Raw genomic sequence first — 14,324 nt, 5'->3', positions numbered from 1 at the left:
AGAGCAGGAAATAAGGTTCTGGGAATAAGGAGGTAGGGAAGAAGAGAGAGGTTAAAATGAATTGACAGGCCGTGGGATTAGAACTCTTGCTCAGTCCTGATTTTGTGAGTAACTAACAGTGGCCTGAAATTAAAGAATTAAACCATGAAAGCTCCCTTGACAACTGATCTGATAGGCCCAGAAGCAAATTTCAGGGACACTGTTGTCAGGCAGAGGCAGGGGAGAGATGAGATAAGGGGCACTACGAGGAACTGGGGCAGGGGTGGGGGCCTGTCTCTTTCTTCACAATCCAGTGAGAGGCACTTTACTCCCTCTTCTCAGGACAGCACTGTAAACTGCAGTAGTATTGGGGGCAAATTAGTTGCCAGGGCTTTTATTTACCTCCAGTAGCACTTTCTTCCTTACATCCAATTATGACTTTAAAATGGAAGCAACAATGAAAAGAGGAGGAAGATAATGAAACATAAGTCAAAATGTGGCAGCTGGTGAATTTCTGATAATTGCACTTTCCCTTGTAATGTTTCGTTTCTATTCCCTCATGTTGCACAGTAGCCTGTGGAGAGGGAAAAAACCCAACGACAACAAAAAGCAACTCCAAAGGCTTCAAGGAAACAATATCAAATGCAATTTAATGACATTTTTTATGGGAGACCGGGTAGAGACAAGGTAGCATTCTAAGTCTGCTTCTTCCCACTGCCTTTAACACCATAAGAAAGCCTAGAAACTTATATATACATCAGTTCAGGTTAAATAAAAGACTCCATTGCCCTTCTCTTTCTTATCTCAATACCCTAAAAAAATGTTACAAAAGGGAGGGGTGTATTTATAGTACAGTACTCAAGCTGAAATATTTTCACACAATATTGGAAAAGACAAACTCTAACCCATGTAGGCAACCCATGTGATAACCTGATTTGGGGAAAAATCAATGTTATCTACAACAGATCTCTTTTCAGTGGAGTTTTTCTTGGCTGCCGTTCTCCAGGTTAACACAACAGAGAGCTCACCAATTCTTGAAGGAAATCTTAGGAACAAACAGTCTGGAGGTCTAACGATCTACTAGGAGACTCTACTATTGATGCTATTTGTAATTGAACTTTAATCGAAGCATAATTCTTTATTGTCCAGTCCACGATCCCTTCTCCTTCCACCAGAAATTGGATGCAAGTAGAAGCTTCAGCAAGCTTCTCTTCTTCCAACCCTTACACTGAAACCACTGGGATCAGAGTAACTGATTCACTGTTGACCTTGGAGATTCTGTCTGCTTCAAGGCACTCAGCCTGGCATCTCCTGTGACTTTTATCTAGCGGTAACCATGCCCTTAATTTAGAAAGAGTATTGGTCTGGGTGGGCTACAGATTACGAACACGGTCCTTGTCAGCTTGCAGTGAAGTGAAGCAGCCAGAGTGGGAAAGAAAGGCTCTTGGCTCCATTCTTCATGTGACATCCTTTGACTCATTCCCTCTCCTGTCCCTCAGCTTTGTGCTGTGTAAGGGTTCCACTTTCGAGGTCACACATTTCTGTGATATTTGAAACCACGGCTCACTGTGCCCTTCTCAGTTCTTGGATATTTTTAGTCTCTCTAAGTAAAATATTTCTTTAGATTAAATTTTGGTCTACATGTAGAGGTAAGAAAGATGACTTATACGAACAAGTCATAGGAAATTCCAGTTTTGTAGCGCTTGGTTTTACTTCTTGGATTGGGATGGCCAATAGGCTGGTTTTGTGGAGTCAGGATTTTTCCACAAAAGTCATCAGATACAACTTTTCACACTGACAACAATAGAGAAATGTCTGGAGGAGGGCAGGGAATACCCCTTAGGCTGCTTAGAAGTCTCAGAGTCTCCATTCCAGAACAGTTTATTTTTTCCCGATAATTTGCTGTTTGGCTGGCATGGCTGTCATCTGTGCCACTGTCAGGGTGGCTACCAGGATCTCATTTCTCCTTCCAAAGTCCTCTCTCCCCACCCTACTGTGTGCATCAGAGATGTCTAGGCAGTGGTGTGCTGGTAATCGTTTAACAACTAGCTCTCTGAGGGGGAAAGCTCTCTACCTTAAAGCACCTGCCAATTTCCAGGGTGTAAATACCACCATCATGGCCAATTTCAAACTGTTACCATGATGTCACTAAAAGTGGAGCTGGGAGATGTACTGTAGCACGTTGTTACATAGTACGTCCACCATATAGATGTGATAGAGGTAAATAACCTCAAGAGCATAGAAATAAAAAAGTGCTAGTGGGAAAAATAGGAAGTAGTGAGTTTTGAGTATTTATTGCTTTTTTAAAATATAACTTATTTAATTGTAAATTTATATAATTTAATTTTTAATAATGGCTATGCTTAACAATCAGCTTGCAAAATTTCTTACAAAATTTAACAAGTGTTATACAAGCCAGCTCCAGCACACCACTCTGTTTTGGGCTGGGAAAAGAGGAAGAAAAAGGAAAAATGAAAGGGCAATTTTAGTATTAAAGTACTAAAAGTTGTCTATGCCATAGAGACTTTCTGTTTTGGGTCCATGAACTCATAGAAATGACATAGTTGACATTGGTCAGAAGTCTGACTTTGGAGCTAGACATGCTGGGTTCCAGGCCCAGCTCTACCATTTGCTAGCTGTGTGACCTTAAACAAGTGTCTAAACTCTCTTAGCTCAAGTTTCTCAATGGTACAATAATTGTACCACTTTGTCATGGGGATTAAATGAGATCATATATTCAAAGTACTTAGCCTGCTGGGTCACCTAGTAAACCCTCAATAAATGGTAGCCAAGTAATATTACTATTAACCTGATCCATTTCTAAAACGTCTACAGTAGCCACAGGTAGCAATGGGATTTACCCCAGATGCAAGTCCACGCAGAGACCAGTCGTTAGAGACGATCTTCTCTGTGTGGCCCAAACGCCATTTCAGTATCAACCATTTCTGCAGGCTCAGCCTCAAGGGGAGGCTTGTCTACACCTCCGGAAAAAGGTTCAAATACTGGTAACTCATTTCTTGCTGTAAGTACTGCTGTCTCCCTAGGCCTACTTTTAAAATGCAGATACTCCTTAGAGGGTGAGTCATTAACGGAGCATCGAGGTGTGAATGAGGCAACCAGATCCCAGGGCTCCTCACTGGACAGGCTCCTGGGAGTCTAAGAACGGGGAGCCTAGAGTGGGTGATGTACAGAAACGGCCTGAGGGCACTGAAGACTCCACAGGTGGTTCCCACTCCTTCCCACCCCACCCCTGCCTCCAGGTTGACCAGTTCTTCAAGCCAAGATGCCTCCAAAAGCAAATCCACCCCAGTCTCCCTTCCCTGCTCCCCTAAATACCCCAGAACCAAGACCCACTTGACCCTCAGGCCCACAGTCCACTGGTAAGACGGGAACATTGCTGAATATTTTGGGTCAATCTTTCTATTTTAAGAACACCAAGTTTGCGTTCATTGGCCAGGTTTTAATCGTGGTCCCAACCACTTGCTATGTGACCTTAGGAAGGTCATTTCGTGTCTCTGAACCTCTATTTTTTTCGTATATTGAGGATACTGATGAGGATTGACCTGAGACTCGAATGAGGGAGCCCTTTGTGACTATAAAGCTCAACACAACACATGGTCTTGATACCATTTTCTACTCCCCATTCATTGTTTCAAGTTTGTTCTTTTTTCTTCAATTCTTCCCACGGGGAGAGGAAGGCCTTCTTGGGAGCACCATATATGGACAAAAATAACACATTCCTACCCTTTATTCTAAAGGTTTCTAGGAACCAAAAATACCAGTTCCCATCTGGGATCGCTTATTCATAACTCAGTCTCATGTGCAATAATAATAACCTGAAGTTATTCCCAGTTTGGCTCAGGTAACTTGGCACAACAAGAAGGCAGAGGTGACATTTGCAGGAGCCTAAGGCCCTGTGAACTGTAATTATATTCTTATCGAGGTTTTGTTTGTTTGTTTATCTGGGGCACCTGTGATGCCACAGAGTGTTTTCAAAGTGGTTGGGTATCAGAAACCAGGGGAGGAACTGTGGCTTCCAGAGGCATCAGACTTCCAGGCAAGGAGGTCTTAGGTTCTGGGGACGGGCCTGGGGATGCAGTAAGGAGCCAAGGAAGTCACCTCTCCCAGGGCTGGCCAGACAGCCTCAGCTTTTTCCAGGGCTGTCTGTGTGGTTCCAGGGGGGAGCCCATGCCCTGGTAGGATGTTCTGACAGAGCAAGTAGGTTACAACCCTTCCTTGGGACTGCAGATCTGATGTTGTTGTTTATCGACCCCCCCTTAATGGCTCTAACGGAATGGAAGCTCGGCCCCAGGGTCCCAGCAATTACTGTGTGACTAGAGGGGCCGCATTATGGAATCTATTGACAGGTGTCACCCTTCTGGTGCTTGGGGTGGGGCTGGCAGCACAAGTGGCTGGAGGATTACCAGTTTTTGGGGGAAGGGTGTTGTTTCAGGATCAACTATTTTTGGTGGGAAATAGACGCCTGATAGCCAATCAGGACAAGCTGCAGGAAACTAAGTACTCACTTAGAGGCCTGCCAGGATCCAAGATGGTGGAGGGGAGGGAACGGGGCAGAGAGCACGTCTGGTTGGCGAAAAGCCCCCTGGATTCTAATGAGTGTCGTTTGGGGTTTGGGTGCCGTACTTCTCAACAACTGGAGAGTGGCCGAGGGGAGAACAAAATCGGCAAGACGAGGGACTGGTGGCAGGCTTACGGGCCTTCACCTTTGACCAGAAGAGACAAAGCTGACTGCACATGCTTACCTTCTTCAAACACACCAGAGGGTACCTTGTGGATATTCCACAAGAAGATATGGAACTGTTCTGACAAACAAAAACGAGAAAGCAGTCTACGCAGAGGCAAGATGGATTTTCGTTACCTTTTCTTTCACACTACGACAGGGTGCTGAATACAGAGTTGACCAGTGATAAAGTCTGTGTGCTGAATGGGGCTCTCAGAGCACTCTAGAAAATAAGGAAAGGAAAGAGGACACTCCCAGGTGCATGAGGGACCTCTGACCTCTAGGTCAGAAGTCCTGGGCATACCCTCCAAGTCCCCTGGGTTTGATGCTGAGTTGGGGTTCTGGTTTATGAGGTATCAAGAGCAAAGGGGGTTCTTTGCATGACACCAAAATGCTCCATCCTAGTGAGGGGATTGATGGATTTTATAACCTGATAATAAAACTCTCTGAGGAGAGAACGCCCTCCCAGAGATGGGAGATTAATTTTATCCCTTGTTGTTTCAGCTGTTTCTCTTCCCCTGCATCTTGCCTTATCCTTTCTTACTACTCACTCAACAGAGGGTAAAAAGGTTTCCGAGAAAGCACCTAGAACTTGAGGACTTTGATTCCAGAACACGGAAAGATGGCCCAGGCTGAGAGCAAGCCGACGGCAGCTGCCAAAAGAGGGCTCAACCGCTGTCCACTCCCCGAGCCCCGGGATCAACCTGGAGGACTCCTCCATGATGGTGCCCCAGCCCAGTGGCCTGGCTTCTGAGGAGACGCCATCTCCTCAAGTCCAGGCAGCTTGGCTCTGACCCTGGGGTCCATGGGAAGGTGTCAGAGTTGTGTCTGGTTGGTCTGAAATATCTCTGAGCTGTCTAGGTCCACTTCCCCAACCTGCTATCCTCCCCGATTTCAGAGTTAGCTTGCTCTGAAATAGGCTGAAAAGAGAAGGAAGAAATGCTTTGGACACTGTCTCCTTTCAAACCCAACAGTCTGCTTCCTGGTCTCTGTGGCTTTTGCTCATTTTGGAAGCAGTGGAGAAGGGAGTTGTGGGTGGCAGGAAATAACCATTCTGATTGAATCTGATTAAAAATGTTCTATAAAACTATACCAACAAATCAGGACAAACATCACACCAAGAGCTTGAATCACAGGGTGTTTACATAATATAATGCCCATGGCAGACAAATACTGAATACCACAAAGTACCTGAGACAAAAAAAGAAAGGAAGGAAGGAGGGAGAAGAATAAAAAGAAGTCTAGAGTCCTGGCGTTCGGAGATCCGAGGGGCTCAGGCAGAGTTTCCTGGTGGACGGGTGGCCGCGTGTGAGCGTCCGGTGGCCTCTTGCTTCACATCTCGGCTTCGGAGGAGCAGACCTCTGTCGCGGTGATAGCGATTCCAATGGCAAGGCTGCCATTGTCGGAGAAGAGCTGGGCCAGCGAGGTGTTGAGGACAAGGCAGTCCCCGTCAGTGATGACTGAGTCCACACACTCAAGGACAGACCGGGGGGTAGCCTCCCATTTGAGACGCCGATGGTTTCTGTTGAGCTCCAGGCGGTAGGTGAAGCAGTCAGCCTGGGTGGGGGTCCCAATCAGCATCATGGTGGCAAAGAACTGTGGGTGCCCCTCGTGCCTTTCCTGTTTCCTAAGCACCAGCAGAAAGTGGTGGCCGAGGCAGGAGTGCATGATGATCCAGTCAGCTGGCGCAGGGAGGTGCATGTCTGTGGCCAGGAAGACTATCTCAGCTCCCTGGAGGATGTCCACCCGGTGCATCTGCCGCAGGTGGGGCACCACCACCTCCAGGTGGCCTTCCCACTGGCAAGAGAACAAGGGGCACAGGCAGGGTGTCACCTGGGCAGCGTGCAGCCCTGCCTCCTGGTGGTGGAGGTGGTGGGGCCGGGCATGGTGGCAGAGGTGGTGGTGGGGACGATGATGGCAGTGGTGGTGGGTGTGGTGGTGAGGGGGGAAGCTGCCTTGCTCTGGTGCGCTCTGAGTGATGGCGCGTCGGCTGGACACATACTGTGGGAGAAAGAGAAGAACGTTAGTGGGCGTGAGACCGGGTTCCGCCTGGCTGAGACTCCCTGGTGTTCAAAGTATTAAAAGCAGACTCTCCAGTGCAGGCAGAGAAAGTTCCATTTCTTAAGAAATGAAGAAAACTGCCAGACTGTTTTCCAAAGTAGCAACACCATTGACATTCCCATTAACCATGTAAGAGGGTTTCAATTTCACCACATGCTTGCCAACACTTCTTATTATCTGTTTAGACAAATATTTTTATGAGACAAAATTAAATGTTTGGCCAAATTTAGATGCTGTCTTCTCCATGTCATTTCATCTCAGTATAGAACCTAAATTTACCCAGTTAAAAATAAAAGCTCCTTCGAAAGATTTCTCGTGCAAGAAGAGATTTTTTCAAATCTAATAGTAAATTTAAAACAAAACAAAACAAAACAAACTATGGGGCTGGCCTGGTGGTGCAGCAGTTAAGTTCGAATGTTCCAATTTGGTGGCCTGGCTTTCGCTGGTTCAGATCCCAGGTGCAGACATAGCACCACTTGTCAAGCCATGCTGTGGCAGGTGTCCCACATACAAAAAAAAGTAGAGGAAGATGGGCATGGATGTTAGCTCAGGGCCAGTATTCCTCAGCAAAAAGAAGAGGATCGGCAGCAGACGTTAGCTCAGGGCTAATCTTCCTAAAAAAAAAAAAAAAAAAAACCCACTAAAAACTAAAAAAAAAAAAAAGAAATGAGGAACACAGTGGATATCTTTGGTGGTTGAGTTTTCAAAAACTCAGTCTAAGAAAATGCAACATTTATGCCTTTCTGATTCTTTAATAGGATACTCAAGCAAATAGGCAATTTCCCCCCTCAAAAAACATGCATTATGATGGTCATTAGCCATAAAGAACAAAAAAATCAATGTTTTCCTTTTCTGATACTGTTGATTTTTTTTGCATCAATCAAGATTAATGGATCTTTTCCCCTATTTTATCATTACTATTACTTTTAAAACAAAATTTCAGTAAGTGCCCATTTGTCAGGGGTTGTGACGTTGGGTGCCCTTCTCCTGGGTCCTAAGGCAGCGGGTGGGGCGCAGAGCTGATTCTGGGCAGCTGGCCACAGTTCCCAGGGAGGAAGGCCCACCTGGGACTCCCGGGACTTCACCCCACCAGGCACATCTCTGCCCTGCTCCGGGCTCTCTGCTCTGGAGCAGTCTCCTGGGCGCTCACCACTAGGCACCCTCCACCCCGAGACTCTCCTCACCTCTACTTCCTCGTGGCAGTGTGCCCACAAATGCCCTCCACACACCAGGAGCTGTGACAGCAGCTTCTGATCAGACATCAGTAAACATTAACTGAGTACCTGCTACGGCCAAACCCGGCAGCGACTAGGGGTACAGCCGTGACCCAAATAAACACCGATCTTTTTAGTGTGTGTGGTCCAGACATTAGTATGCATGTAATTAATTGTGGTTTTCACAAGGGTCCTCCCTGTGACAGGAGGTCTGTGATTCATATTTTTCAGCTGAAGAAACAGGCTCCCTAGTAACATGCCCGAGGTTACAAAGCTCGTCAGCGAAAGCCTGGGATTCATTTTCACGCCTCCTGACTCTGAACACAGCAGCATCCCTGCCCGCCCCGCCGCCACCCCCCACCCCCAGTCATCCCCGCCTCCAGCTCCCTCCTCCATTCCTCGAGTTCGTGTTCTTTTTTTCTTTAATTAGCCTGCAGGATGCAGGCTGTGCTGTGGAGGTGGCAGCTCTGCAGGGCGCTCCAGGCGTGAGGCCACCACGTGGCAGCCGTTTTCTGCCTTTGGGTAGTGAGTGTTGTGCCCTAGCTCTCCAAGGCTTTCCTGGACTGCGGGTGCCTTGGGGCACTGCCCTCCTCACCTCCCTTTGGTTCCTTTCCAGCGAGTAGAGGATGAGGGCCAAGGCCTTTCACACTGCTCCTGGGCTGAGTGTGGCTAACAACAGAGGCCTGGCTAGCTGCCCTCTCTTTAGGGCATGTAGGGCACACCTGCATGCACAGGTGTGCCGGGCTGGCCACACTGTGGCGGACGTGACCTGGAGGCAAGTGGGAGCCCGACTAGCTCTGCTCTGGAGCTGTGAGCTCCAGCTGCCAGGTTCTGTCTTCTTCCCCTGGGAATGCTGCGGACCTGGAGTGTGAGCTACAGGCCCTTCCAGTAGTTCCTGCCCTGCTCCTGGATGGCATCTACTGGGCAGCTGGCTGTCGCCCATCTGGCATACCTGCCAGGCCTATGTAAGGAAGGGGCTGGGCTCCAGAATCCTGCTTGTGATGGGTCTGACTTACCCTTTATGGTTAAATACAGGGGAGGGAACCAATGGGTATGTAGCATCTACTAATTGTTAGGCATTGTGGAAAGTAGGTATTTTTTTGCATAATTATTTCATTTAATTTTTCACAGAAAAGATCAATTTCCTTTAAAAAAAATAAAATTAAATCTGGCTTCATTCCCACCTGCCTGCTGGTGGCATGTACCATTTAGTCAGTGGGGGAGGGGAGTCCTTCCCATCCCTTGGGATCATACAAGAAGCCAGGCTCACAGACTCTGTCAACCAGGCACAAGGCCCCTGTCAGGTCCTTCCAGCAGTCTCAGGCCCGGCAGAAGGTCAGCTTCTTCTGCTAAGCTCAAGTGGACCCAGTCTTGGCCTATCATGGAAAGCCCCACATGCTGTCTCCTCTCCCTGTCTCTGAGAAGCCCCCTCTCTCACTTAGTCTTTACAACAAACATAAGAGAAACATATTATGTTTGTCTTATAGACAAAGAAACTGACACACAGAGAGGCTGAGTCACTTGCCCAAGGTCACACAGCTCATACCAGTTGCAGCTGAGAAAGGAGCCCAGACCAGTTAAAGGTGACATAGATCATAGACTGGGAGGATCACAGGCTGGATATCAGCAGAACCCAGACTGTTTCACTGTTTATTTGTCCAGCAGCCTTGATTAAGTCAGTTTCCCCATCAGCAAAATATTTATTTCAAGGGTTCTTAGGGGATCAAATGAAATACTGCCTGTCAAACAGCTGAAACAACCACATCAAGCATTACATCACGATGGTATTTCCATTTAGAAGTGGTTTTGGGTGAAGACTTTTGGCGGCCTTCTGCCTCCATCCATGCCTGCTGTGTCTATCCTGGTCAGCTGACCTTTGCCCCTGGGCACACCCCAGGCTGAGCACAGGCCACCCTAAGAGCCTAGAGACCCCAACATCGCACTTGGCCTGCAGCCTCCTGTCCCAACGCTGACCGATGATGACAGAACATCCTGAAATTCACATCTCAGAAATGGCCTCTGGACTATTCCCACATGCCCTTCTCCAGATCCACTTTCCATCCTCTCCATCCTGTTCTGTGCAGCTAATATCAGAGATGTGAAATTAAAGTAGGGTGGGAGTGGGGAAGAAATATCTTGACTTCCGTTTCTTCCATCCCATCAAACTCCTATCAGTGCCTCCCATGGGTTAAACTCAATCAGAGACCTACTGGAAAGGAGCCCAGAGATGCAGTCAGCAAGGCTCGACTCCCTTTGGAAATGGTGCTGGGTGAGGTGTCCTTTGGAAATGGCACAAGAGGGAATGCCCACCTGTATGCAAATGTCTCAATTCCCTCTTCTTTGTGTTGGCTGATCTTGACCTGGCTGGGCTGAGATTTGATAAAGCTGATGGAGGGAGTAGGGGTGATAGATATATGCCTACAATTCATGAAGCCATTCAGTCAAAAATGTGTACACCATCTAACATGTGCAAGGGGCTGAGGATACCGAACAGAGTGAGCTCCTTGTTCCTGCCTCAGTAGCTCACTATGATTATGTAAAATATTACAATAGAATGCACAAATGCAGGATGCAGTGGGGCTCTGAGAGAACAAAGTGGGGAGGTAGCTATTCTAGTCAATGTGAAGTGACATTTACACTGGGCCAAGCATGAAGGGTGAATGCTCTAACAAAATAGGCCAAAGGTTTGCCAACGGGGCGAACAGCAGGTTCGAAGGAGCCAGGTATGATAGAACATGGGATGTTTAAGAAATGACAAGTTCCAGGTGGCTAGTAGATGGAGGACCTGCTGGAAATGGAGAGGAGGTAGGTCATGGTGCTGAGAGGAGTCGGATCGTATTGCTGAAGTCTCGTAAGCCAAGCTGAGACACCAAGATGGCACCCAGTGCCCTGTGGAAGTCGGTAGGAGGGCCCAAGAAACACAGCTTCCTGCTTTTGGGAGCTCCTGTGGGTAGCACCAGCAGAGCCTGTTCTAAGCGGGTGCTCGGGAGGGGACCAGCTGCAAGTCCCCGCCCTGTCCAGCCATTGGACCCTAGCGATGGTCATTCCACCTAGACTGTCGCGTTGCTCGCTTTGACCTCATCTTCCACTAGCCTTTTCATTTTTTAATTGCTGCAGGGTAACAAAGTAGCTGGGAGCATATCCAAGTGATGGAAGTGAATGACTATGCAAATAGAGCGAGACATTATAAACTCATCGAGCCCCGTGTACTTGCTGAGCCCCAAGAAAGCGCTAAGAATAAACAGCCTTAATTCTTCATTTCTTCCCGCTCCATCTTCTGATGGAAAATACGTTTCATTTAAATGATCTTTGGGTGAGCGAGGTGACAGGGCTGCTGGTGGGGAGAAGGAATTCTTTTAATTGGCAAAATGCTAATCGTTTTGGAAAATGAATTTTAATCTTCCCATCTAATACAGTGGATGTGTGAGTAATTGCTTTCCTTCACTAAACTGTTAATGCAACATTAGTGATTACACCAATTAAAACTAATGAACTCTCACAGCCTGATAAACCCCTCCGTCAGTCAGGGAATGCCTTCCTCCCATTGGCTGTGTTTAACTTTGCATTTGGAAGAGAGATCTTGAATTAACCTTTAGAATAATGCACAAAATTGGGTTTAGCAATGTTAGGCTTTATGGACCGGGTATAATTTTTTTCCCCATGCATTAGCGAGACCATTTCCATTGAGGGTGTAATTGAATTTAAAAACGCCTTCCTTAATTTGATCAGCCACACTCCCACGGTTGGTAATGGCTATCCCTCCAAATCCTGGCCTCCAGAGAGGAAACCTGCCCCTGGAAAAATCACGTGGCCCTTTCCCCAGCGTCTGCTCCCTGTGGTCAGCAAGCCCACTAAGAGGACTGCTCTGCCCTTCCACTTGCTCCCAGGGACAGCGCCATGCTAACGCACTTCAGCTGAAGGAGGGTTTGCACCCAGTTCCAAATGACAGGCGTTTGCTTTGAGTTTGCTCATGCCCTTATTTGTGAGAGTTAATTAACTGGAGTTTTCAGAGCTGAGTGAACGGGAGCGGCAGTGATGCTATCAATGCATTTCACACACAGGGAGGAAGAGCAGGTGGCGGGATTTCGGGGGGTAACATTTCAGGCCAGGTATTGGAGTATTGGGATAAAGTCAAGGGCTGAACCAAATTGGGAACCAGGTCTGCTAAGGAGAGAGAATCATTGTAACTGCTCCCAGGTCCCACCCTGTAGCGTTTAAAAATTCTCGCTGTTTCTGGGAAGGACAGTCAAGATTGAAGGCTGAGGGTTGCCTGTTCCATTTTCCTGGGACGCTCTGGCTCTCCACCTTTCTTCCTCAAAACCTAGTATGACTGTCAGAGAGTACACAAAACCCAGGAGGACTCTGGAATGCTTCCAAACAGTTGAGTAGTAAGTTAAGCTGAGATAGAAAACAACAATGGGGCTTTTATCATCTGGGATGAGAACATCTCCCTTAGAAAACACATCTCATGTCCTTTTCCCCCAGACTTAATTGTACCTGGTACACAGATGGATGAGATCTTCACGTGGACAGCGTGATAATGTCTATAATTTTCCTTAAAACACTTTGGTGGAGAAAAGGTGGTATAAATGTGTACATTTTTAACCTACACTCTAGGGGCTGTCAATTCCCTAATCAGGAATTCACACTCTGAGGTGATCACCTAACATTTTACTGGAAAGGCCACACTCCAGAGATAATGACCACAATGCCTCAATGAGTATCCATATTTCTGAGCCACACCAGATGCTGCTAATTAACAATTCTGCAGAGGTTTTCATTGGTGAAATTAGTAGTTTGTTAATCAGCATAACAGATGCTGGAAATGGACTCTCCTTGATGAACTTCGTGGTTTTCAAGTTACGAAGATGAGTTAAAATATTTCAGAGATATATTTCACTTTAGGGACGGGCCCGGAAGCTTATTCCCTAAATAGCCCTGTGTCTGGCCACTGAGTCAAGGACTTATGGTGGTCTGATGGCACCTCAGAGTATCAGGACCTCGCCTCTGATATATCACTGCATACATAGTGTCTATACTGGTGATCTAAATTATGCAAATTGAGCAAGGAGCCATTGGTTACCAAACACATAGAAACCTTGAGTCTTGGGCTATATATGCCATTAATTAATTAGAAAAAAGGGAAATGAGTATTACTGTAAAAAGAGGAAAATGAAAATTCCGGTGGAGAAAATTTTTTAAAACAAAAGCCCGTGGGTGAGAAACAATGACAGGGTTCCATACAGATGTCAACATGGGCAGCTGTCCTACGGTCTCAAAAGCCTCCTGACCAAGGTGGTCATCTTATAAATACAGTCCCTGGCTATGTGAGGGGCTGAGAAGAAACGTGTGAATGACATTGTAAAAACCAAAAATATGACTTAGTCTTCAAACTCCCACGACCCTTCTTTAGTTCCTAGATGCTAGCCGTTGGCTGCCCAGATTAGCTGATTTCTACATGAATAGTTTCCTTCCTGGTGAGCGCCTTCAGGATGGAGACTCATTGTTCACGTGTCCTCACCGCTAACACAGGGCTGCCATGCAATAGAGGCTCGACACAAATTTATAGCAATAGTTGCATTAGTGACAGCTTCGTATATGAGAATCATGCTGGTTCTTGTCCTTTGTATAGTCCAGGTGTGTCAGCCGTGGTCCCAACTGGTGTTGTCTGTTTGAGACCATCCGCCCCTGTAAGATGGGGATGCTGCCTTCTTCCCTAACCTGAGAAGTCAAGCAGCAGTTAAGATCAGTCGATACAATTCTCTGCTTAATTCAACCCATATTGAAAACCACTAGTCCATGGCCTTCTCTCCTCAACTGGGTTGGAAGTCATTGAGGGCAAGAGCTGTGTTTAGTTAGTCCACTGCCTAGTCCAGTGATGGGCAAAGCCAGCACTTTGCAGTGTCCGGCATCTAGTCGACTCTCAATAAGTATTTGTTGCTTGAATGAATGAATGAACGAATGATTCATAAATGGAAACCCTGTTCTTAACCACATCCATGGAAATGATGTTTGTCTTCATTGGGACAACCCTTCCTCTACCTTTCCTTCTCAGCTGCTATAGAAATATGTAGGGTGTGTGTGTGTGTGTGTGTGTGTCTATGTAAGTCCATAGCTGTGAGCGCATCAGGCAGGTCTCCTGGCAGCTCCTCACCCAGCACTTGACACAGAGACACAGAATGGGACACAGAAATGCACTGGGCTATGACCAGGAGGAGGGCACTGACGTGGAGTGCTTAGCTGCCATAGTGAGAAGTAAAACAAAAGCTTTGATGCAGAAATTTCTCATGCCAAAGACATACTTTCTTAGCTTTTACTTTTTACCAGAT

The 14,324-nt window shown here is 46.9% G+C and overlaps 1 protein-coding gene across 2 annotated transcripts in view; it reads right to left on the bottom strand.

Moving 5' to 3' along the window:
* Window positions 1-602: 602 nt before the first annotated feature.
* The window catches only part of SIAH3 (siah E3 ubiquitin protein ligase family member 3), a 74,507-nt gene continuing 60,785 nt past the window's right edge, over window positions 603-14,324 (bottom strand). For both annotated transcript variants that reach the window (XM_005601233.4, XM_070239760.1), the window contains exon 2: window positions 603-6,721. In XM_005601233.4, the coding sequence (XP_005601290.2) occupies window positions 6,053-6,721 (669 nt within the window). In that variant the 3' untranslated portion in view covers window positions 603-6,052. The remainder of the gene's footprint in view (window positions 6,722-14,324) is intronic.

This window comes from Equus caballus, chromosome 17 (assembly GCF_041296265.1).
Source record: "Equus caballus isolate H_3958 breed thoroughbred chromosome 17, TB-T2T, whole genome shotgun sequence".
Taxonomy (NCBI): Eukaryota; Metazoa; Chordata; class Mammalia; order Perissodactyla; family Equidae; genus Equus; species Equus caballus.
Note: the sequence above shows the minus strand (reverse complement) of the source record. Positions and strands in the feature narration are given on the sequence as shown.